Consider the following 22,913-nt stretch of genomic DNA (forward strand, 5'->3'; position numbering starts at 1 on the left):
TGGTCAGAATGGACCAGTTTGGGCTAAAGGTCTGTCTCTGTGTTGTAGGACTCGGTGACTCTGTCTCTAATGTTGGTTGAGGTAATTGTCAATTTGCCTTTTCAGGAGGGAACCCTATGATCAACCACTGCAGTGAATCATATCTGACATATAATGCAGCATCTAATATTGACATTTGAAAGTATTAAACATTTAACACTCTTTTCTGACGGATTTACAATATCTACCTGACAATGATACTGGGGCAGGGATTTGATGGGCCGAACGGCCTGCTTTCTCACTGTCGGAATTCTATGATTCCATGAAATACAAACTTGCCCCAGGCCAGTCATTGGCAACCTCGATATTATGGGACGTATGCAGTGTCGTGACCTAACCTGAACTTTAACCCCTTCTCATGGGAAGGCTGTGTGTGGGGCTCACTTTGAAGGGGATATTCAAATTTCTGATTTTTAGTTTTCTAGTTTTTCTGATTCCTGCACATACTCAATTGGATACAAAAAGAACAGCCAGCCGGCCTCCTGACTGTCATTAATAGGAAGTACTTGGTGCACCACATGACTCTGTCTTTCGACCACAGCCTGCACTTCCAAATTGGCAAGCTTATGGGAATGTTTTGTATGGAACATATTAAAAGTTAGAAGAGAAAAGAATGTCATCACACATTTCTCCCCAGCATTAGTATGAGCTCCTCTGTCTCTGCACCATGCTGAGATTTGCATCAAGTGTTATCAATTGTACATCAAGTTCTTAGCTTCAGTATAACTGGAGAAAACACTGAAAAGATCAGACAGGCTGATAAAGATAGGATCCAGGTTTGTAAAATGCTGAGTATCAGAGAACATGTTGGTGCAAATCGAGTATTGCGATTGGATGAAGAGTCTGAAACAAGAGGGCATCAGTTCATCATTAATACCTCACAAGATCACCTCAGAAACAAGATGACACAAAGAATGTTGTGCAATCATCAGATGTTTAAGTAGTTACCTGCTAATGACATCTTACACATACAAGCGAAGCCAGGTTATCTTCATTCAAGGCTATGCAGCTAGATCAAGTGCAATTCAATGGCAGACCATTGGAACTGGAATAAAACTCTGAGGATTAACCTCAATACTATAAAAGTATACATTTTCTCTCAAATTCATAGTTCTAATCATGTAACTATCTGCTTTGGGCATTGTTACCGTAGTGAGGTGGAACTGCATTGATAACAGGGTAAGAAGTTTACTGTTACATACTGCAAAAATAAAGGAGCTGCTGTCCGCACCAGAACCACAGTAATCAGGCACAGGAGAGCTGGAGGTTGGTCGTTTCATACATGACATTATATCCTTTATCTACATGAGGATAAAACAAAAAATACATTTTAAAAAAATCACAAACTTCTAATAAGTAAATGAGTGTTAAACACTCTAACACTTTGCATTTATATAGTGCACATACATAATCAAACCTACCAAGACACTTCACAGATATATGATCAAATCAACTTTGTCACCAAGTCACATTAAAAAAATATTAAGAAAGGTAACCAAAAGCTTGACCAAAGGAGAAGTGTCTTGGAGTAGAATGGTGTGATGACTTAGTGACCAAATTGTATTATTTTGGAAGCTGGATTTGGAATAGAGCATATCTTGAATGGTTGCATGAGTCATGGCCTTTGCTGAGACAGAGATATGAGCAGGGCTATGGAAGGACCTGAAAATTTAAATCCCAGGCACACCATAACTGCATATGATGTGACTTATATTCACACCATCTGTGAAATGTAGACATCTTCGGGCTCAATAAAGGTTCTCTCAACGATAACCTGGGAAGTTCAGGTGTGGGCATGGTGAAGACTAATAACTTAGAATTTCAAAAAAATCTCAAAACTTTCTTTTAATTGTTTAAATCCAAAAGAAAATGCAGATATTTGTCTGTTCTCAGGTCCTTTGTGAGTTGTGCCAAGTACGTACACCTGGAGGAGCCCAAATGTAATATTATTTAGAACACAATAGTATTTGCATTGCCAAATCTTGACAAGTTTGTGTCAACATGATAGTATTTAGCTTCTTAATTTCTCTTCCCATAGAGACAGTGAGCCTTTAAATGATGGAATGCTTCCGAGAACTCTGCTTCTCTACCCTGTCAAAAGAAAGCGAGAGATAAAAGAGCAATATTTAGCATCTGAGTGCACTGGTGCTATTGGATTTGCTGTGTACACAGACAGTTCTAAGCCAGAAAAGGATTATTCTGCTCCTTGGTTGTGATAAGACAGGGAACTAATTGTGTGAGTTTGCCTCCACCAGGCATACCGGCATGTAATCTTGGTGCAGATATTCAGTTTCTTCCACCATTCAAAACAATCATTAGCTGAACTGATTGTAACCTTAAACCCACATTCCTGCTGACCTTTGATAATCTTTCACCATCTTGCTCATCAGCAATCTATCCACCTCTGCCTTAAAATAAGATTCAAGGGCTCTCCTTCTCCCTCACTATAGAAAGAGTTCAGCCTGTCCTCTCATTCAATTTGATTATTTTTTAGATCAGATTACCTGACAGTGTGGAAGCAGGCCCTTCAGCCCAACCAGTCCACACCAACCCTCCAAAGAGTAACCCACCCAGACCCATTACCCTCTGACTAATGCACCTAATACTCTGGGCAATTTAGCATGGCCAATTCACCTGACCTGCACATCTTTGGACTGTGGGAAGAAACTGGAGCACCCGGAGGAAACCCACGCAGACACAGGGAGAATGTGCAAACTCCACACAGATAGTCATCTGAAGCTGGAATCAAACCTGGGTCCCTGATGCTGTGAGGCAGCTGTGCTAATCACTGAGCCACCGTGCCATCCACATGGTTGATTTAACACACCAATGCCTTTTACCTATACCAGCCCATAACCCACAATGCCATTTGTAATCAGAGATCTTTCAATCTCTACCTTAAACATACTCAAAGACTGAGTTTCTACAGCCCTCAATGGTACACAATTCTCTAACAATCTCATAATCCTCTGAGTAAAAAGATTTCTCTTCATCGCAAATTGAAATGGCATTCCCTTTATTGTTAAATTGCACACTCTGCCCGTAGACTACCCAAACAAGCAAAACATCTTCCCCCTCATCTGCACTGTCTATCACTTTAGTATTTCTTAAGTTTCCATGAGATCATTTCTTATTCTTCAATATACTTGAGAATACACACCCAGTTTGCCCAATGCCTCCTCACAGGACATTCCTGCCATCCCAGGAACTAGTCTGGTGATCCTTCATTCCTTCTTTGACAATAATATATTTTCTGACATAGTAAACAATACCACTGGTGCGGTGAACCAAGTTCTTATAAAATTGAAGTTAAACTTGGCCACTCCCGTAATCAAATTCTCTTGCAATAAAGGTTAAAATTGCATTAACCTTGCAACTAGACTGCTGTTAGCCTTCAGTAATTTATTTATTGTCACATGTACCTAAACTTTTCATTGTATTTCGGTACATATGACAATGAGTAAATCAAATCAAATCAAATCAAATCAGTGACTCAGAGGAACAGAAGGATCTTGGGATGCTTATTCTTAGACCCCCGAAAGTGGTAGGACAGGTTAATGGGGTAATTATAAACACATTGGGGCACTTTCGTTTATCAGTTGAGGCATAGATTATAAGAGTAGGGAGGTCATGTTGGTATTTGGTTAGGCCACAGCTGGAGTACTGTGTGCAGTTCCAGTCACTGCAATGTAGGAAGGAAGTAATTGTATTGGAGGGGGTGCAGAGGAGACTCTCCAGGATACTGCCTGGGATGGAGTAATTCAGTGATGAAGAGAGGCTGGAGAAGCTTGAGGGAGACCCTGATTACGGTGTAAGATTATGAGGGACATGGACGGGGGGGGATAGGAAGCAACTGTAACCTTTTGTTGAAGGGTCAGTGACAATTTAACATAATTTCAAGGAGAAGAGCAGGAGGTTTGGAGAGAATTTGAGGAAAAGGCTTTTCACCCAAAGGTGGTGGGGCTCTGGAATACACTCCTGGGTAGGTGGGGTGGGGGGAGGTGTTTGTTCAGGCAGAAAACCTTCACCAATCATTAAAAGGTACTTGGATACGATGTTGAAATGTGATATCATTCAAGGCTATGGGCCTTGTGTTGGAAAGTGGATTACTGTCGATTGGTCAGCACAGATCTGATGAGCCTAAAGGCCTCTTCTGTGCTATATGACTGCCTGACTTTATGACTTATTGTCAAGGACTGGTGGTGCTGGAAGAGCACAGCAATTCAGGCAGCATCCGAGGACAGGCAAAATCGACGTTTCGGGCAAAAGCCCTTCATCAGGAATAAGGGCTTTTGCCCGAAACGTCGATTTTGCCTGTCCTCGGATGCTGCCTGAATTGCTGTGCTCTTCCAGCACCACTGATCCAGAATCTGGTTTCCAGCATCTGCAGTCATTGTTTTTACCTTATTGTCAAGGACACCTATGTCAACTTTGAACAACTACACTTTCTGTCCTCCTATCATTTAAGAAATACATTGTACATGTAATCCTCTTACCATAGTGAATAATCTCACATTTTTCCACATTAAATTGCATCTGCCATATTTTTGCTCATTGACTAAGCCTGTCCAAATCCTCCTGAGGTTGTTTTATATCTTTCTCACAAAATACATTCTTACTCAGCTTTGTATCATCCGCAAATTAGGAAATATTATATTTGGTCCTCATATATTCTGAACAGCTGGGCCCAAAGCACTGATCCTCACAGTTCCCCACTAGTCATAGCCTGCCAGCCAGAATGATCCATTTATTCCTCCACTCTGCCTTCTATCTGTTAAACCATGCCAGTATATTATGTCCTGTCCCATGTGCTTAATTTTTTCTAGCCAGCTTTTTGTGAAAGACTTTATCAAAAATGTTCTAAAAATCTTTGTACACAATGTCCATCAACTGTCCTTTATCAATTTTACTTGTAGTATCTTCAAAGCACTCCTACAAATTTGTCAGACCCTACTTCCACTGGAGAATCCATGCTGACTATGCCTCATCAGATCATTATCAACCAAGTGCACACATGCTTCTGCTATGAACCCTGGTGGATCCCATCGTTATCCCATTCTTTCTAATAAAGTCTACCATTTTCCCTACTACTGATGTTAAGCTAATTGGTTTGTAGTTCATCATTTTCCTTCTCGCTCACATTTTAAGTAGTGGGGTGATGGGTTCCACCTTCCAATCCACAGGAAGTATTGCAGAATCTATAGAATGTTAAAAGGCAACCATCAATACATTGACTCTCTTACAGACACCTCCTTCAACTTCCTAGGAATTTAGACCATCTGGTGCTACAGGTTTATCACCTTTTAGCCCCATTATTTTCTTCAGTAAGATCTTCTTTAATACTAATTTCCTTCAACTCCTCCTTCTCCCTAACCACTTGAATCTCTAGTCCTGGGAAACTTCTTGTATCATCCTCAGTTACAAAGTACTCAATTAACTTAGTCCCCTTTGAGTGTTCTCCTGACTCTGCCTGTAAAGGATAGACATCTGCAAATTACTGCAGATGCTCGAATCTAGACTGAAACAAAAAGTGCTGGAGATCACAGTGGATCAGCAGCATCCGCAGGGAGACAGCAGCATCCACAGGGAGACAGCAGCATCCACAGAGAGACAGCAGCATCCACAGGGAGACAGCAGCATCCACGGGGAGACATCAGCATCCACGGGGAGACAGAAGCATCCACGGGGAGACAGCAGCATCCACAGAGAGACAGCAGCATCCACGGGGAGACAGCAGCATCCACAGGGAGACAGCAGCATCCACAGGGAGACAGCAGCATCCACGGGGAGACAGCAGCATCCACAGGGAGACAGCAGCATCCACAGGGAGACAGCAGCATCCGCAGAGAGACAGCAGCATCCACGGGGAGACAGCAGCATCCACAGGGAAACAGCAGCATCCACGGGGAGACAGCAGCATCCACAGGGAGACAGCAGCATCCACAGGGAGATAGCAGCATCCACGGGGAGACAGCAGCATCCACGGGGAGACAGCAGCATCCACGGGGAGACAGCAGCATCCACAGGGAGACAGCAGCATCCCCAGGGAGACAGCAGCATCCACAGAGATACAGCAGCATCCACAGGGATACAGCAGCATCCACGGAGAGACAGCAGCATCCACGGGGAGACAGCAGCATCCACAGGGAGACAGCAGCATCCACAGGGAGACAGCAGCATCCACAGAGAGACAGCAGCATCCACAGGGAGACAGCAGTATCCACAGGGAGACAGCAGCATCCACAGAGAGACAGCAGCATCCACAGAGAGTCAGCAGCATCCCCAGGGAGACAGCAGCATCCACAGAGAGTCAGCAGCATCCACAGGGAGACAGCAGCATCCACAGAGAGAGAGCAGCATCCACAGGGAGACAGCAGCATCCACAGAGAGACAGCAGCATCCACAGGGAGTCAGCAGCATCCCCAGGGAGACAGCAGCATCCACAGAGAGTCAGCAGCATCCCCAGGGAGACAGCAGCATCCACAGAGAGAGAGCAGCATCCGCAGAGAGACAGCAGCATCCACAGGGAGACAGCAGCATCCACAGGGAGACAGCAGCATCCACAGGGAGACAGCAACATCCACAGGGAGACAGCAGCATCCACAGGGAGACAGCAGCATCCGCAGAGAGACAGCAGCATCCACAGGGAGACAGCAGCATCCACAGGGAGACAGCAGCATCCACAGGGAGACAGCAGCATCCACAGAGAGACATCAAGCCCACGATTCAAGTCGAGATGACCCTTCATCAGAATGTGCTCTCACTGCAACTTGAATCGTGAACCTGCTGTCTCTCTGTGTTTGCTGCCTGACCTGCTCTGATCTCCAGCACTTCTTATTTTCATGCACACACATTTTAGTCAAACATTTCCATTTTACATCTATATAGAAACTTTTACAATCTGCTTTTATGTTTGTTGTTATGTTGTATCCGTATTCCATTGTCCTGTTTCTCATGTTCTTTAGCCCTCCTTTGCAGTTTTCTAAAAACCTCCCAATCCTCACATTTACCGCTATGTCTGGTAACGTTACAGGCTTTTTCTTTATTAAATCTTGTGCAATCCCAAACTTCCTTTGTTAGCCACAATTGACACCTTTATGAGTTTTGCATCTTGAAGGAGTATATACTTTCTCTGAGGCATGTACTCATTCTTTAAAGATTGTTGAGTTTCAGCCATGCATGTTCTCAATCCACCTCAAACAATTAGTGCCTCCCACCTCCATAGATTCCCTTATTTAAACCAAAAACATTTGCTTAAGATTAACTACCTCAATTTGAAACATAATGTAAAATTCTATCATATTGTGGTCATTTATCACTAAAGGTTCTTTTACAACAAGATTGTGAGTTAGCCATTTTCTATTACATAATACTAGATCTAGTTGGTACCTCAACACAATGCTCTGGAAAACCGTTCTTACCATATTCCAGAATCTCCTCCTCCGCAGCTTTAGTGCTCAATTGGTTAAGCCTGTCTATGTGTAGATTGAAGTCACCCAATAACTGTGTTGCCCATGCTATAAGCTTCTCTCATCTGCTGATTAATACTGTTTCCCAGACAACACTATTATTTCGCAGTCTATAAATATCTCCAACCAATGTTTGCTGCCCCTTTTTGTTTTCTAGTTCCATTTAAACATATCCCACACATTGTTTGTACAACCTGAGATTTCCCCTGACAAATGTAACAAATGTAATCCCTTAAAAGTCCCATCCTTTATGATCAGCCCAACTCCTCCTTCCTTTCCTTCTAGTCTGTCTCTCCTTGAGATCAAGTCACTTTGAGTATTCAGTTCCCAGTCCTGGTTATCATCCAGCCATGTTTCTATGATTGCAATTAGATCCTACCCCTGTCCCTGTATTTGTACCTTTGTGGAGGGTGAGTAAAAGATACAAACACAACTGATCCATTAAAGGAAATGAGTACAAAGCTTCCTGTCTTCTGTCCCTCTGTGATATATTATCGAAACAAAATGCCAACCCTGAAAATATTGATCAAAACTGAAAATGCTACAAATGCCCAGGAGGGTCAGTGCCAGTGGAGAAGAAAGGCTCATTGATTTTGTGTGCAATGGCTTTTGTGGGCACTTCAAGATTGTATTAAATGCACCACACTGAAACAAGAGGAGGTAATCAGTATCCTTATAAATATCATTAATTAAATGCAAAATGCAGTTTTTAAAAATACTGCCTGACATTTGGACTTACATTGACATCATCATCTGATAATCTACATTTGCAAGATGTGGGGCTGGAGAGTTTGGAGAGGAGAAGGTGATTATGACACGTGAGGGAGATTGGAAGGTGATTTGGACACGTGAGGGAGATTGGAAGGTGATTTGGACACGTGAGGGAGAGTAGAAGGTAATTTGGACACATGAGGGAGATCAGAAGGTGATTATGACATGTGAGGGAGATGAGAAGGTGATTATGACATGTGAGGGAGATTGGAAGGTGATTATGACATGTGAGGGAGATTGGAAGGTGATTTGGACACGTGAGGGAGATTGGAAGGTAATTTGGACACATGAGGGAGATCAGAAGGTGATTATGACATGTGAGGGAGATTGGAAGGTGATTACGACATGTGAGGGAGATTGGAAGGTAATTTGGACATGTGAGGGAGATTGGAAGGTGATTACGATTTGTGAGGGAGATTGGAAGGTAATTTGGACACGTGAGGGAGATTGGAAGGTGATTACGACACGTGAGGGAGATTGGAAGGTAATTTGGACATGTGAGGGAGATTGGAAGGTGATTACGACATGTGAGGGAGATTGGAAGGTAATTTGGACACGTGAGGGAGATTGGAAGGTGATTACGACACGTGAGGGAGATTGGAAGGTAATTTGGACACGTGAGGGAGATTGGAAGGTGATTATGACATGTGAGGGAGATTGGAAGGTAATTTGGATACGTGAGGGAGATTGGAAGGTGATTATGACATGTGAGGGAGATTGGAAGGTAATTTGGACACGTGAGGGAGATTGGAAGGTGATTACGACATGTGAGGGAGATTGGAAGGTAATTTGGACACGTGAGGGAGATTGGAAAGTGATTTGGACACATGAGGGCGATTGGAAAGTGATTTGGACACATGAGGGTGATTGGAAGGTGATTTGGACACGTGAGGGAGAGTAGAAGGTAATTTGGACATGTGAGGGAGATTGGAAAGCGATTACGACATGTGAGGGAGATTGGAAGGTGATTTGGACACGTGAGGGATATTGGAAGATGATTTGGACACGTGTGGGGGATTGGAAGGTGATTTGGACACATGAGGGAGAGTAGAAGGTAATTTGGACACATGAGGGAGATTTTGGGTAATGCCTGTTTTTTTGGAGCTGCAGGATTCTGCTACGAATCAGAATGGTACACGATGTGTGCGCACACACGCTGCTGCTGTGAATCCTGGTGGATCCCATCTTGGTGAAGGATAAACAAGAGGCATTCTTTCCCCATACCTAAAGCTGGAATTATGTGATTAAATAATGCCTACCTTGTTCTAACCTGGGACAGCCAGTACCAGTGCTACTCACTTCCGGAAAAACCGTTGTTAAACATCAGGTAAGTTAATAAAAACAATATACTTAACTTTATGACTGCTGCTCTCAGTCCCAAGATATCAGGCTCGAAGACATCCTAATTACTCTTCCATCTCATGTACATGCTCAACATGGACCATCAAACCCTTACCCCCAACAGTTCTCCTGAAACTCCAACAGGAATGCTAGTATCTTCAGTCTTCCCATCTGATTCCCAAGAGTATCCTTGAGATCTGTTACCATCTTAGCCAACCAGCAATTGAATTCCTGCTGTCTGCAGTCTTTCCACAATGCCCCTTGCCACAATTTGTGATTGACATTCCCGATCCTTGACAGTATATCTGACTCTTCTGAAAAGTCTGGTGATTATCTTACCTAATTCCTTATTGAAGCCCAGTTATGGGTTCCATTGTTCACCCATCCCCTCACCAGGCTGCACAGTCCAACCTTGTATGTTTCCTGGAAATTGGAGCATGACCCTTGCACACTTCTGCTCCAGTGACTTCTATGTTATTATGAGATCAAGAGCTGAAGTCCAGGGTTCAGAGGACCTCCCAGTCTGAACGTTAGCTGTTTACAATGCTCTACCAGTAAATCTACTAAAGTCAGTGTGCCTGAATTTTTGATTCTTTGGTTCCTGCACAAAGATGCTTTCATCATCCTCCAAGGGAAGGATCTGTTATGTATTAACAGCTGCTTTTTAGACAGTGACGGAGTATCACTGATGACAGGGATTTAGGCCAGACTAGGGAAAAGGGGTTTATCACAGAAGAAAATTTAGCACAAAATAAATTTCTTATAAAAGGTTTGATTGCAAGTTGAGACATCCAAGTTGGATTTCCTTGAATGAACTGGTTTGCTTACATTTCATTTTATATCTGAAGAGGGCCAGAAATGTAGGTAGTGTAAATTTACAACAGAAACATGACATACAGTATAATGTGTGAACAACAAGGGACATCTGACCATCAGCTGCTCACAAAATAAAGAAAGCACTAGGTCCTGTGTTGACGGCTGATTGGAGAATAGGGAGGCTGCTGTCTGGTTGGTAGCCCTTTGCTCGCTGTGGGAAAAAAGCATTCTTCTCAAGAAACCTTGTGTAAATTAATGTGAATGTGATTAGTTAGAATTCTCCCATCCCTTCTTGTTCACTGCTCACAAGGAACTGAACTGAGAATTTATCACGTAGTGTCATAGATTTGTTCTCCACCAGTAGTGAATTGGCAGGCTGCTTTATACTGTTTTTTTTCCCCATTAGTTTAATGGAAGAGAAAATCTGATATCCTGTGAAATGTGCTTTCAAGGACAATTTTCACCTTCTGCTTGTGGATCTTGTGAAGGGTGATAGACAAGAGTGGGTTATGTGCCCTTCCTCCATTACTCAGCGTATGATTGACTGTTTGAACTTGTTGAAGGTGAGGTGATGATGGCAGTGGGCTCCTGATCCCGGCTTTCCCTCAAATTCTGGAATTGTCAGTTATTAACATAATAGAGTCAGAAGCAGGTTTCCAGATTATCCAAGGATTGTGGTGGAGTTAGGGAAAAGCAATAATAAATTACATTTAAAAAAAGAATATTCAAATATATCCAGACTTGGAACTTGGAATGCAAAGATTTGGGTATATCAAAGTTGGGTTCTTAAATGTGTTGCAAAACAAGTATCAGCTAAACAGCTAAGGATTTAGACATATAGCCATGAGAACATTGCTTGGAAGCTTACAGACAACTGAACTGTGAGTGGAATTATGATTCATCTCCCACTTCATGTCTACTACTTCTTTTCAAGAGGTCAAACCTATACGGTACTGAGGAATTTGATATATACAGTACAACACATATACATCATAGCATTTATAGAAAATCAGTGTTATCACAAATTTAATCATAACTGCTAATGAGTGATAGATATAATTACTCCAGTGATAGTTAACAGGGGATGCACAAAATCATCACTGTTTTTGAAACAAATTATTTCACTAACATTCTTTTTAACAGTTCTTCCTGGAAGAAACTTGCTCTTTTGTTTGATTAGCTTAAACCATGCAATGGAAGCTCCCAACCACAGTTAAACTGAATTTCTGTCATTTGTTAATTCACCATGATGAACCTAGGTTGTAAAAATAATTCTCTACAATGCCAATGTAAAAGCATAACTACAATATTGTGATTGGAGAGCAGTACTAAAATATAACCTGAAACCATTTGATTCTAATACTATACCACACAGAGTATGGTACAGGCTTTGCTGACATCTACAATCAACTGCACATTTATCACATATAGTGAAACTATTACAGACCCAATTATTTCCAGGATCATACTTTATCATGTTCCCTTCAGTTATCACGGTAGCTACATCTGGCCTGTAACATAAAGCTGCAATAAAATTAAAATAATAATCACATATTTTATGTAATTGCTTTGTTCACCTTTACTTAAACATCCAAATAGCCATTTGGAGACAGTTAACAATTTTCCTGAATAGAGGAAGTGATTATTCATGTCTGTTTTGGATGGGTTTAGACAGCAGTAACCTCAGCAGAATATGCTATTGAGAATTGTGTAAGTGAAATTATATCATGAAAGGGGAAAGATACCTAGACTATATTTGGTTGCTATGCAAATTTGACTTGAACTTCTCTCTGTGATCATGTTGTGGAGGCCATTATATGCTAATCAGTAATACTACTCAGGACATATAGTAGGAATTAAAAATTCCAAGCTTTGATCTTAATCTAACCCACCTTGTAGGAAAATTAAAATCAATTTGACAAATCTCACACGCCATTCATAATGCAAGTCATTTTAACCCACTACCTGCCTGGCTCAGTGGGGTAAAAACAGAAAGTGATGGAAACACTCAGCAAGTCTGGCAGCATCAGTGGAGAGAGAAACAGAGTTAACATTTTGAGTCAATTATGACATGCTCAGAAGTGAAGGAGGCTAAAAATGTGAGTGGTAGATCCTGTAAAAAGGAGGGATGAAGATAAAGAACAAAAATGGAAAGTCTAGGAGATGGTGGAGGAGAAAGTGATTAAATGATGAAAATATCATTGAACCAAAGGCAAAGGGCCATTCATGGGAATGGCTGTAGTAATCGGTTGAGGTATTTATCCAGAGTGAGTTTAAATGCGAGAATAATGAACAACTCTACCTGAAAGGAAAAACTATTGAAAAACACTATTCAAACTGACACATATGGCTAAACAAATAAAATCAAAATGGAGGACAGAGGTCATCTTCTGAAACTGTTTATCTCAGAGTTGAGTGCAGAAGACTGAAATGTGTCTAATTAGAAGTTGGGGTGGTGTTTTTTAATTGACATTGAGCTTTACTGGAACACCGCAGCAAGCCTTGGACAGAGACATGGACACGGGTACAAGATGGTGAATCAAAATAACAGGCTCTAGATGCACTGCGGTTAGCTTTGTGGACTAAGTGGAGATTTTCTGCAAGGCACTCACTCAGTCTGTGTTTGATCTGCCCAGTGTAGGGGAGACCACATTGTGGGCAAGCAAGTACAGTATACTAAATGTTTCTGTTTAGTCACATGTGCCAATTTGAATTGTGCTTGTAATTGTTATTTTCCTTTCGGACAAAGCTGGTCATTTTTGTCTCATTTACATTTTCTCTGGATAAATGCTTCAATTGATTTGTACAGTCATTCCCATGTTCTTTGGTTTCATGGTATCCTCATCATTCAATCTTTCCCTCCCTACGGCCTATCCCAGATCTTTGGTTCTTTCTCCTCCTCCCTCTTTCCCATTCACATTTCTCATCTCTTTCACCTATAAAGAACAGTAATATTTGACTCAAAACATTAACTGTGTTTCTCTCTCCACAGATGCTGCAAGACCTGCATTTTGGTTTTTTTTCAGCATCTGCATATTTTGCTTTTACTCTCAATGCGGGCACCTGTTTAGCTATTCCTGTTTGCCATCCTTGTCATCTTAACTGGGGGTCAGCTGAGGCCTTGGCAGTTGCTAGGCTGCTACCGGACACAGACAGCAGCAAGGTCTGAAAGGGTCCTGCTACTTCTTGGCTTTTTGATATGTTTCAAAGGTTCTTTTTTGGGACACAAGAGATGGGAGTGTTTTTCCCACCTCCAGTGTGTGGAGCTCTGTTACAAAGGGCTTTCTTCCCCTTCCTCAGTTAGCCAGCTTAGGACAGCCTCCCTGTGTTCTTGGTGGATACTTGCAGTGAAGGCATTTTTCACACACACACCTGCTGGAGTCATCAGTTGTCTTGCCAGTTTCTGCCAGTGTCCATGAGCAAACATCGAAAGACCAGTTTCAGTTTCCTTTCTCAGGGTAAAGCCAAAGCATCAGTGACAGCTATCAGAATTCCATGAAATGCATGTAATCAGTTAACATGCAAACATGAAATAAGGTGATTAATTAGCTTCTCATAGGAATGTAGCCCATCAATATTAATCTGACGCATAGAAGATTTTCTGAACAGTTTAAGTTCAGTAGTCAAGGGAATAGAAAGTAAACTGTTTGGGTAAGAATTTGAGTAAAAGATATTCACGCTATTAACATCCAGCTCAACCAATAAAGTCCATTAACTCTCAAGGAAGTGAAATTTCCCCTTTGTCCATCCTTCCAATGAAGTGGGAATATAGGAGAAGTGTGCAAAATTTATATTAAAACAACATTGTAACGTTTTGACATCTGTACAAGTTTATAATAATATAATTTTTAACAGTCACACATGTCGATAAGGGAACAAGTGAAATTGACCCAAGAATCTGATGAACTAAGTACAAATCAATGAAAAATTACATCCATGCACCTAACTAATAGGAAATGCAATTGACCAGCCAGCAACCGGCCAGAACACAACGCAGTTGTTGAAACAGTTTTACTCCATTTTCTTTTGATTACTATGTTGCTTTTTTTAAGCCAATGACTTATAATAATAAGCACATAAAAATCAAACAGTTCTCTTAACATATCATTAAATATGGCCATATTATTTTATTTAGAAATCCCAATAACAATTTTCCTCTGCATAGGTCTTCTCCTTTCTCTGGCACCGGGCCAGCTGCGTTCAAGATAACCGTGTCTACATGCGGCCTAGCCAGCAGTCCTTAAAGGGACCGCTGGAGACCGCCACCATAAAGGTAAGTTTTTGAAAAAAATACTTACCTGAATGTGGAGCTGGGAGGAGAAGGAGTGCTTTGCCTGGCTCCACACCAGTCCTGTAGACCAATGCCAGCTCCACATTGGCCCCCTCCCAATCATTCCCCTAGTCTTCCTGATCGCCCCCCCCCTCTCTCAATCAACTCCTTCCCTCCCTCCACAACCCTCCCAGGACCTACCTGAGGACCACTACTAGGGAGGGGGCCAGACCAACCTTTACCCTGTGAAACTAGCGAGCTGCCCCCAGATGCCCTGTTGGCGTCTGCAGATCGCTAATGAGACTCTTGTCTCAGGTTTGGATGAACCATGTGACAAATGTCACTGAACTCATCAATTGTGTTACAGCTAACGCCTTGTCAATGCATTTTCTATTTAGACTTGTAGCACAATGTGTTTGTTCTCTGGCCAGAAACATTTGAGAGAGAGAGAGAGAGATAGTGTGTGTGCGTGTGTGTGTGTGTGTATATTATATATATATATATTATATATATATATACATGCATGTGTGGTGAATGTGTTTATTATCCTCTGTGTTTGAGATAATGACAACATTTATCTTTTGGTGTAAAGTTCTGTAACCATACATATGTTACATCTGCATGAATCAAAAACATTATGGTATGTGAGGAGAGGGAAGATTGTATCTCTAGTCTGGATGATTTGAACTAGAACCACCTGAGAATAATCTCAGACAGAATGAACAACACATTAGCATCAATTGAGATTGAATGAGGCATGTTGTATTTGTAGGAGGCCTCATGGTGCAGTGGGTAGCAGCTCTGCCTCTGAACTAGAAGCTTCATTTCAAGTCTCACTCACAGACTTGACACCTAAGGAAGGTGCATTCATAATGTGCTCTACTGCCAACCATGACCAGCTCCTGGTTTGCCTCCACCACGCTCCTTCCATGACTGGGTCGAACTGCCTCCATGTTTCCAGTGGTAGAGGAAAACCACTGGTGAGCTATAACAAGAAGTGGCTTTTGTCTTAAACAAGACGTCACTTACTGTATGATTCCAATCAGGTCCCAAATTATGTCATTAAGGCAGAATATTGAGAGACTTGTGGATATAGGTCTTCACCATACAAGACTCTGAGATGTTCTGTCCTATCCCACTGACATTGTCAGATTGGGTGGACCTTAAAGCAGTCTCCAACATGAACTCTTTTGGAATCATTACTATATACAGCCAATCAGGTTCATAATCAACCTGCAGATTCTTCTAACACATGCCAATAGCAGCTATTAAGAGGCAAGGAGATTCCTGGTCTGCCATTTGTTGGGAATAAGGAGTTGGAGCCTCTCCCAATGCAATGCGTAGTATTAAACTACAACATGCCACAGCAACCCAGACTCTGAGTCATCTGTAACACATCATCACATTAGTATTTGTAAGATAGAAAGGAGCAGTAATTTAAATAATTTCTCAGTGAAAATTTGTTCAGCACAACCCTCATCCTCAGCAAACGATTATAAGAGCTGACCCGGTTTTGCAGATTAATTGACTAACGGTGGAGGGTCTTTGAGATCAGTCATTATCTTCTCAAGGAAACGTATCTTGTGAATCTATTGATTCAATTAGATTGTTATATTTCACATAACGAAACGAACATAAATGTTGTTGAACTGCTTAATATTGCTATTTCATTAACCTTAATAATATTGTGCTGATTTATTTTTGGTGTCGAATGACTGCATGATTGTAACATTGTTGATCGAATGTTCTGTGATATCATTAATATCGTTTTTTTGTTCTTTAGTTCATTCTGTCTGATAAGCTATCAGTTTTGATTTCTACAATAAATAAGGCTATGAGCTTAACAAATGTGGACCCACATTGAACAATTGATTACAAATCTATTAATTTTCCTATTTGAAAAATATTAATATTTTCAGTTTATGGAAATAATTCTTTAACTTGAAACTTTTTAAGCTGAAACAGAATTTAGTCTTGGAGTTTTGGATTAGGATGTTTTATGTCTCAGTAAAGTGATTAACTCAAGCACAATCTGCACGAAAATCTGAGGCAATTTTAAAAAGTTATATTTTTTGAAATCATTCTCTTTATAAAAATACACTTCAATGAATGAAGAAAGTGGATGGAAAACAATGCTTCAGATTCTGCTTACCATACTTGCATAGGAAGTAATCATCACCATTATAGCAAAGGGCTCAGAAACAGAGAGCAAATTCATTCCCTTGGGCTATGGCAGCTGCAGTCTGCTTTATGCAAATTACAAACCCCAGAAATGGAGAAAAGCTCATTTGTGAAGCAAGTTTCCACACACAAGTTGTAAGGTAATACTACAAATCAATGATGGCAGTTACGTAGAAGTACAGTTGGGTTTTCAACTGAACATGAAAATCCATACAGCGTGATGCAGTGGCAAATACCTGCTCAGGATGCCGAGCAAGGAACTGCAGTTTTATACCATGTTAAACCATTCTTAATCCTTGTTATGTCAGTAGTTACTGTTCTTGGTTTTTGTACCATGCCATTGCTTTTTAGTTGATGCACAAAACTATGGTCATTTTCCAATGTAGTTGTCAGGCAATTAAGTGATTGGCAATAAGTTCTTGAATCAGTCTGTAAACTGTAACCTGGAGTCTTTCAAGCACATGAACTAACACTGAGGAGGCAAAATTGGTCAATGTCTCAATCAACTCTCCCAGATTAGCTGTTCAGTTTACCTATTTTTATTTGTGGGAACCTACTACATACAAGTTGTGTGTAGAGTTGTTATAGAACAGGAGTAAGTTTCCAATAAAACAACTTAAATATCTGTACACAGCTTGCAAATATCTTTAAAAAAGCAAGTTGGAAGTATATGAGTGCTAGTCCCTTTTTGAGGCAGTGGCGAACATCAAAATCTGAAGATGGGCAATCACTTTGTGCAGATACAGTGCAGTTAATTTAGCCACGGTTTAAATCTAATTGGCAGGTGGATGATGTACAGCCAAAGTTTACAGCTGATTTGCATTCTTTAATAAATGCAATTGCTATCTTCTTATTCTTTCCATAAAACAAAGAATTTCCTAGTCATCAACTGCACTTCAATTGTCAACAGGTTTGAGGTAATAATGTTACATTTGTTGGTTTTTTTTCTGAATGTTATCATATATCAGGAAGATGAGGAAGATTGCTACCAGTGCAAATGACTGAAAAAAAAGGTACTCTCAAATAATACTAAAATAAAAATTGCATTCTAAGTAGCAAGCTGTAGTAGTGATAGTCAAGTTTATAATCTAATCTCATAAAGTTCCAGATGGCACTCAAATAACACTCTAACTTGGCAATCACAGTTTATAGTGGCATTTGAACTACTTAATCAGATTATTGCCTTGCAATCATTCTCAGCCATCCAATATCAATATCACTCAGATTGAATTTTAAAAGAATTATATTTTTCATTTGCTGTTGTGAGTGGCAACCATGCGCTTCTGTCACCAATAATCTCGTAATAAAAAAAACTGTAATAACAAAAATCCTGCAACATACTTCTCCAACTATTTTCATAGGGTTACAAATTTAAATGGAGCAAATCCAAACAGATTGCAACAATGAATTCCTAACTACCAGCAGCCAACTCTCATTTCACAGGCTTGTCACATGGTACTGGTAAACATGTATATATTATTAGAGCTGTTGCTTTGATCTGTGAAAAGCTACCTTATCTGTTTGATGGAGGTGCTCAGAAAAGAACTTTTTTTTTACTTCAGAAGCATAAATGTTGACTTATTTCAATATAAAATATACTGTATCTTTAAGGGAAATATTGTAGAACATCCTTCATCTGAGAAGTAGTTTATTTGAATATAGAATTACAAATATTTTTAAATTTTAATTTGTTTACGGAAAGCTATTTCACTGTGGTTTCTTGAAATATCTTGAAATTTAATTAAATTGCATGTGATGTGCATGAAGCTGGTAAGTTTCAACAAAATTAATCCAACCCATAGAATGATCGGTGCAGGAAGAGTGCCAAATGATTGGTGTCTCACTAGTGTGTCTCTGCACATTAGTGCATCTGCACGCACTCACTAATTCTCACACTCACAGCCTCATTCAGGCGCATTCACTGAAGCACACTACACACATTCTTATCTTCAAAAATTAGCAGGGGGGAACTATTTGACATAATATTTGCATGACAAAATAGAAAAGAGCTGTCACCACTGACATATATAATGGTCAAGGTTGAGATCAATTGCAAATCTATGCAAATGGCTGGAGTTGCGCTTGGTTATCAATGATATAATTTTAGCTTCCACACAATGACTGAGTTTAAAACATATGAAACACTGAGGGCAAATCCTGCTTCTTCAGATGGGGCCTGAAGCAGTTGATATTAGACTGACCACCTATTGTCCACCCTACAGTGAAAGGAAACATTGAATAGAGTGGATGGGATATATGATTTATAATGGATGTATTGTTTTATGTTTTTGCCAATATTAGAGGTTCCTGAATGGAATTTATGCTTTTGTGTTCACATCAGAACTGATATTCTGAATTTGTTTAAACAAAGTTGGTTTATTTATCGTCCCAGTGAGTGATGCTGAGCAGACTTTCAACTCTAAACTGATACTGATATTAAGAACATTGCATAACACCAAAACTTGTGTTTATAGAGCTTCTGTAGTGAAACAGAAATTCCTTTTGCCATAGAAAATAGGTGAGATCCTTAATGAGTAATTTACATTGGTATTCACCAAAAAGGGGGATATAAGGGATATTGAGGTTATGGAAAGTTGTGTGAATACTCTCGGCAGGTCTACATAATAAGGAGGAAGTGTTGAGATTCATTAAGATTAGATTCTCTACAGTATGGAAACAGGCCCTTCGGCCCAACAAATCCACACTCGCCCTCCGACGAGTAACCCACCCAGACCTACTCCCCTACACTATATTTACCCCTGAATAATGCACCTAACACTATGGGCAATTAAGCATGGCCAATTCACCTAACCTGCTCGTCTTTAGATTGTGGGAGGAAACCGGCGCACCCATGCAGAGAATGTGCAAAATCCACACAAACAATTGCCCAAGGCAGGAATCAAACCTGGGTCCTTGGTACTGTGAGGCAGCAGTGCTAACTACTGAGCTACCATGCCACACAGACAAGCTGGTAGTAAGGTAGACAAGTCCACAGGGCCAGTTGGGATCTATCCCAGGATACTCTGGGAAGTAAGGGAGGAAATAGTTGGGGTCTTAACAGATATCCTTGCATCCTATTTGGCCTCAGGCAAGGTGCCAGAGGACTGGAGAATGGCCAATGTTTTTCCTCTGTTTAGGAAGAAAAACAGAGATAATTCCGATTATTACAGTCTGGTGAGCCTGATGTCAGTAGGTGGGGAATCTGTTGGAGAAGATACTGAGAGACAAGATTTATTCACATTTGGAGGCGAATGGATTTGTTAATGATAGGCAGCATGTGTTTGTGCTGGGAAGGTCATACCTCACCAACTTGATTGGGTTTTTCAAGGAGTTGATCAGAATGATTGATGAGGGAAGGGCAGTGGATGTTGTGTCCATGGACTTTAGTAAGGCATCTAATAAGGTACCTCATGGCGGGCTGGTACAGGAGCTAGAGTTAATGGGATCAAGGGTGAATGGGCTAGATGGTTACACAACTGGCTTAGTCATAGAAGACAGAGAGTGGAAGGGTATTTTTCGGAATGGAGATCATTAACTAGTGGTGTTCCACAGGGATCAGTGCTAGGACCTTTTATTTTGTAAAATATCCAAAATATAGGTGGACTGATGTGTAGTAATTTTGTGGATGACACCAAAACTAGATAGATTACAGATTTGCACAGAGAAATGGCAGGTGGAGTTTAAACTGGGCAAATGGAATCGGCAGAGAACTGGTGGGCACAGAGCCTGTTCCTGTATTGTATTGTATTGTATAAAACATTTCAAGACATTTCACAGAGGCATTATAGATACCTCAGTGTTACCTAATGCTGCTCCAAACACATATCCATGCTACAAGTCAGACCACTTATTTCAATCTCTATAAACATTGGCAGACTCCATCCCTACATCAGCTGAATGGTGTAAACCCTACCAGTGTTTTAGCTACATCAGCACTGTTCTAGGCTACTTCTTGCTAGCCTGCCACGTAATGTCTTGCTTAAACTTGAGGTGATCCAGAACTCTGCTAGCAGTATTATTACTCACTCCATAACCTGTTTATCCTTGATTTCTGTGCCCCCTGAACTACCTTTGCTCCAAATTATGCAAAAACCTTGATTTTTCAAACATTGATCCTTGTTTTCAACTTGGTCCATGGCCAGTCCTCTCCATAACTGGAGCAAAGCATAGTTTCAGAATAGAATTTAACATCACACTGAATAACATGAATTGGATTAGAACCTGACTTATAACAAGTAAAAATTGTGAATTTACAAGAAGTTGGGGGGGGGGGGTGGGGGTGGGGTTGGAAACGTTTTTAAGTTAACTGGATATGTAACAGTTAGTGATCTGAAGCAGCCAAGGAATTGTTGAGAATGTAGCTCGGTTGGGTTCCAGCAGCATAACAGGCTGAGACAGGAAGGAGACGAGCCACAATAGGGAAATAAAACTCAGGGATCCTGAAGGTGACACTAATATGAGGCTGGGAACTCCTCTCAGAGCTGAATGTGATATTAAGGTTGCAGACAGATTAGTTTAACATCAGACTGTTGCCAGGGTGAGGCATGGCTTTGGTGCCTATAGGATGGAGTTTGGAGCAGGATTGGTAAATGGTTTGCTCAGACAGCCGTGGGTACTGGATAAGTGTCTGATGGTTTAGCAATAGAAGACTCAAGAGAGACAGTGCTGAGGTTGAGCTGGGTGTTGTCAGTGGGCAAGTGTAAACTTGCTTTGTTTTCAGGTGACTCACCGAGGATGGAATTTGGATGAGAAATGGGAGGGGACCAAAGATGGATCCTTAGGGACACCAGTGCTTCTCGTGTGTCAGCTCAAAGAGGAGTTATTCTCTGGCTCTAGTCAGATAAATCTGAATGGAACAATGTGAGAGCAGCCCCAGCCAGCTTGCTGACAGTGAAGAGGCACAAGAGAAGGATTGTGTGGTCAACTCTGACAAATTCTGTAAGTAGGCCTGAAGAAAGGAGGGTTTACCTTTCTCACAATCAAATAGGATGTCATTTGTGACTGTTTAAAAAATATATATTTTGGCAATATGCCAGGAGGTGAAAACTGGTTGAGTTCAAGCATAAAGTTGAGGGCATGTCTAAACGGCAGACCAGTAGCATCATCGGCAAGTCTTGGGTCAGTCAAATTAAAAACAATATTGGGTTGGGGGTGTAATATTTAAAGAGGTGTCACAGTAGATTGTTGAGTAAACTTAAGGCATTTGGAGATGGCAAGCTCATACACAATATAAATGGCCAAGGCTGAAAGAATATTGGACTTTAAGAGGAAAGGTGAAGGTTTGTGTATGTATGTGATCAGTAGAAGAACCCAGTGGTCAAACCTCCTGTCAGATGCCCACTAAAATGAGGTGTTGCTATATAAGGTAATGGTCAGGATGGTGGGTCTCACCGTCTCCCTTGTGCTGTAGTGGGGTTTTCACAATGAGGTGCGAGCTTTGAGCAGATAGAAACAAGATGCAGTGTCAGCACTTTGCATTCTACATCCTTTTCAGAGGCTGAAATGGAGCAAGCCAACAGGTGGATTGTTGACAGTGCATTGCAGTGATGTTCATGTGCTGCACTGCTTGGACCCACCACCTTTGGTTGACAGGTCCAAAGAGAAGCAAACAACAAATATATAGAGGGCTACAAAATGCAAGATTGCTTTGTCACCTGAACCAGCTGGAAGACAGTTTGAACTGGGGATCTATTTGTGGACAACAGCTGGAAATGCTGAAGCAAGCAGTTAATGCCCCCTTGGTGCAGCAGCTGCCTTTACTCTGATTGGAGGTTCATGCGATGGTAGATGATCTGAATGCACAATCGGCATCTGGCACAGGGCTGGTCAGTTCAGAAAGATTGCAGTTTGGATGCGCTTTGCCCTTGCATCACAGCTTAAAGAATACACAAAGAAACAGATGGTTTAGTAGAAGTCCTGGCTACTGACTGTACACTAGTAATTAAGGACAGTGTGGTTTTTCAGTATTGGATTAGCTCCACACAGAGAAAGCTGACTTTGTGCCAATGTATTTTGTCACTGAGTTT

At 41.0% G+C, this 22,913-nt stretch overlaps 1 protein-coding gene across 8 annotated transcripts in view; it reads left to right on the plus strand.

The window, feature by feature from the left end:
* The window catches only part of dnmt3ab (DNA (cytosine-5-)-methyltransferase 3 alpha b), a 571,533-nt gene that overhangs the window by 103,213 nt on the left and 445,407 nt on the right, over window positions 1–22,913 (plus strand). For 5 of the 8 annotated variants that reach the window (XM_043676070.1, XM_043676079.1, XM_043676088.1 and 2 more), the window contains one exon: window positions 14,602–14,709. The exons of the other annotated variants lie outside the window; for them this stretch is intronic. In XM_043676070.1, coding sequence (XP_043532005.1) covers window positions 14,602–14,709 — 108 coding nt within the window. The remainder of the gene's footprint in view (window positions 1–14,601; window positions 14,710–22,913) is intronic. 8 annotated transcript variants of the gene reach the window in all.

This window comes from Chiloscyllium plagiosum, chromosome 3 (assembly GCF_004010195.1).
Source record: "Chiloscyllium plagiosum isolate BGI_BamShark_2017 chromosome 3, ASM401019v2, whole genome shotgun sequence".
In the NCBI taxonomy this organism is placed as follows: Eukaryota; Metazoa; Chordata; class Chondrichthyes; order Orectolobiformes; family Hemiscylliidae; genus Chiloscyllium; species Chiloscyllium plagiosum.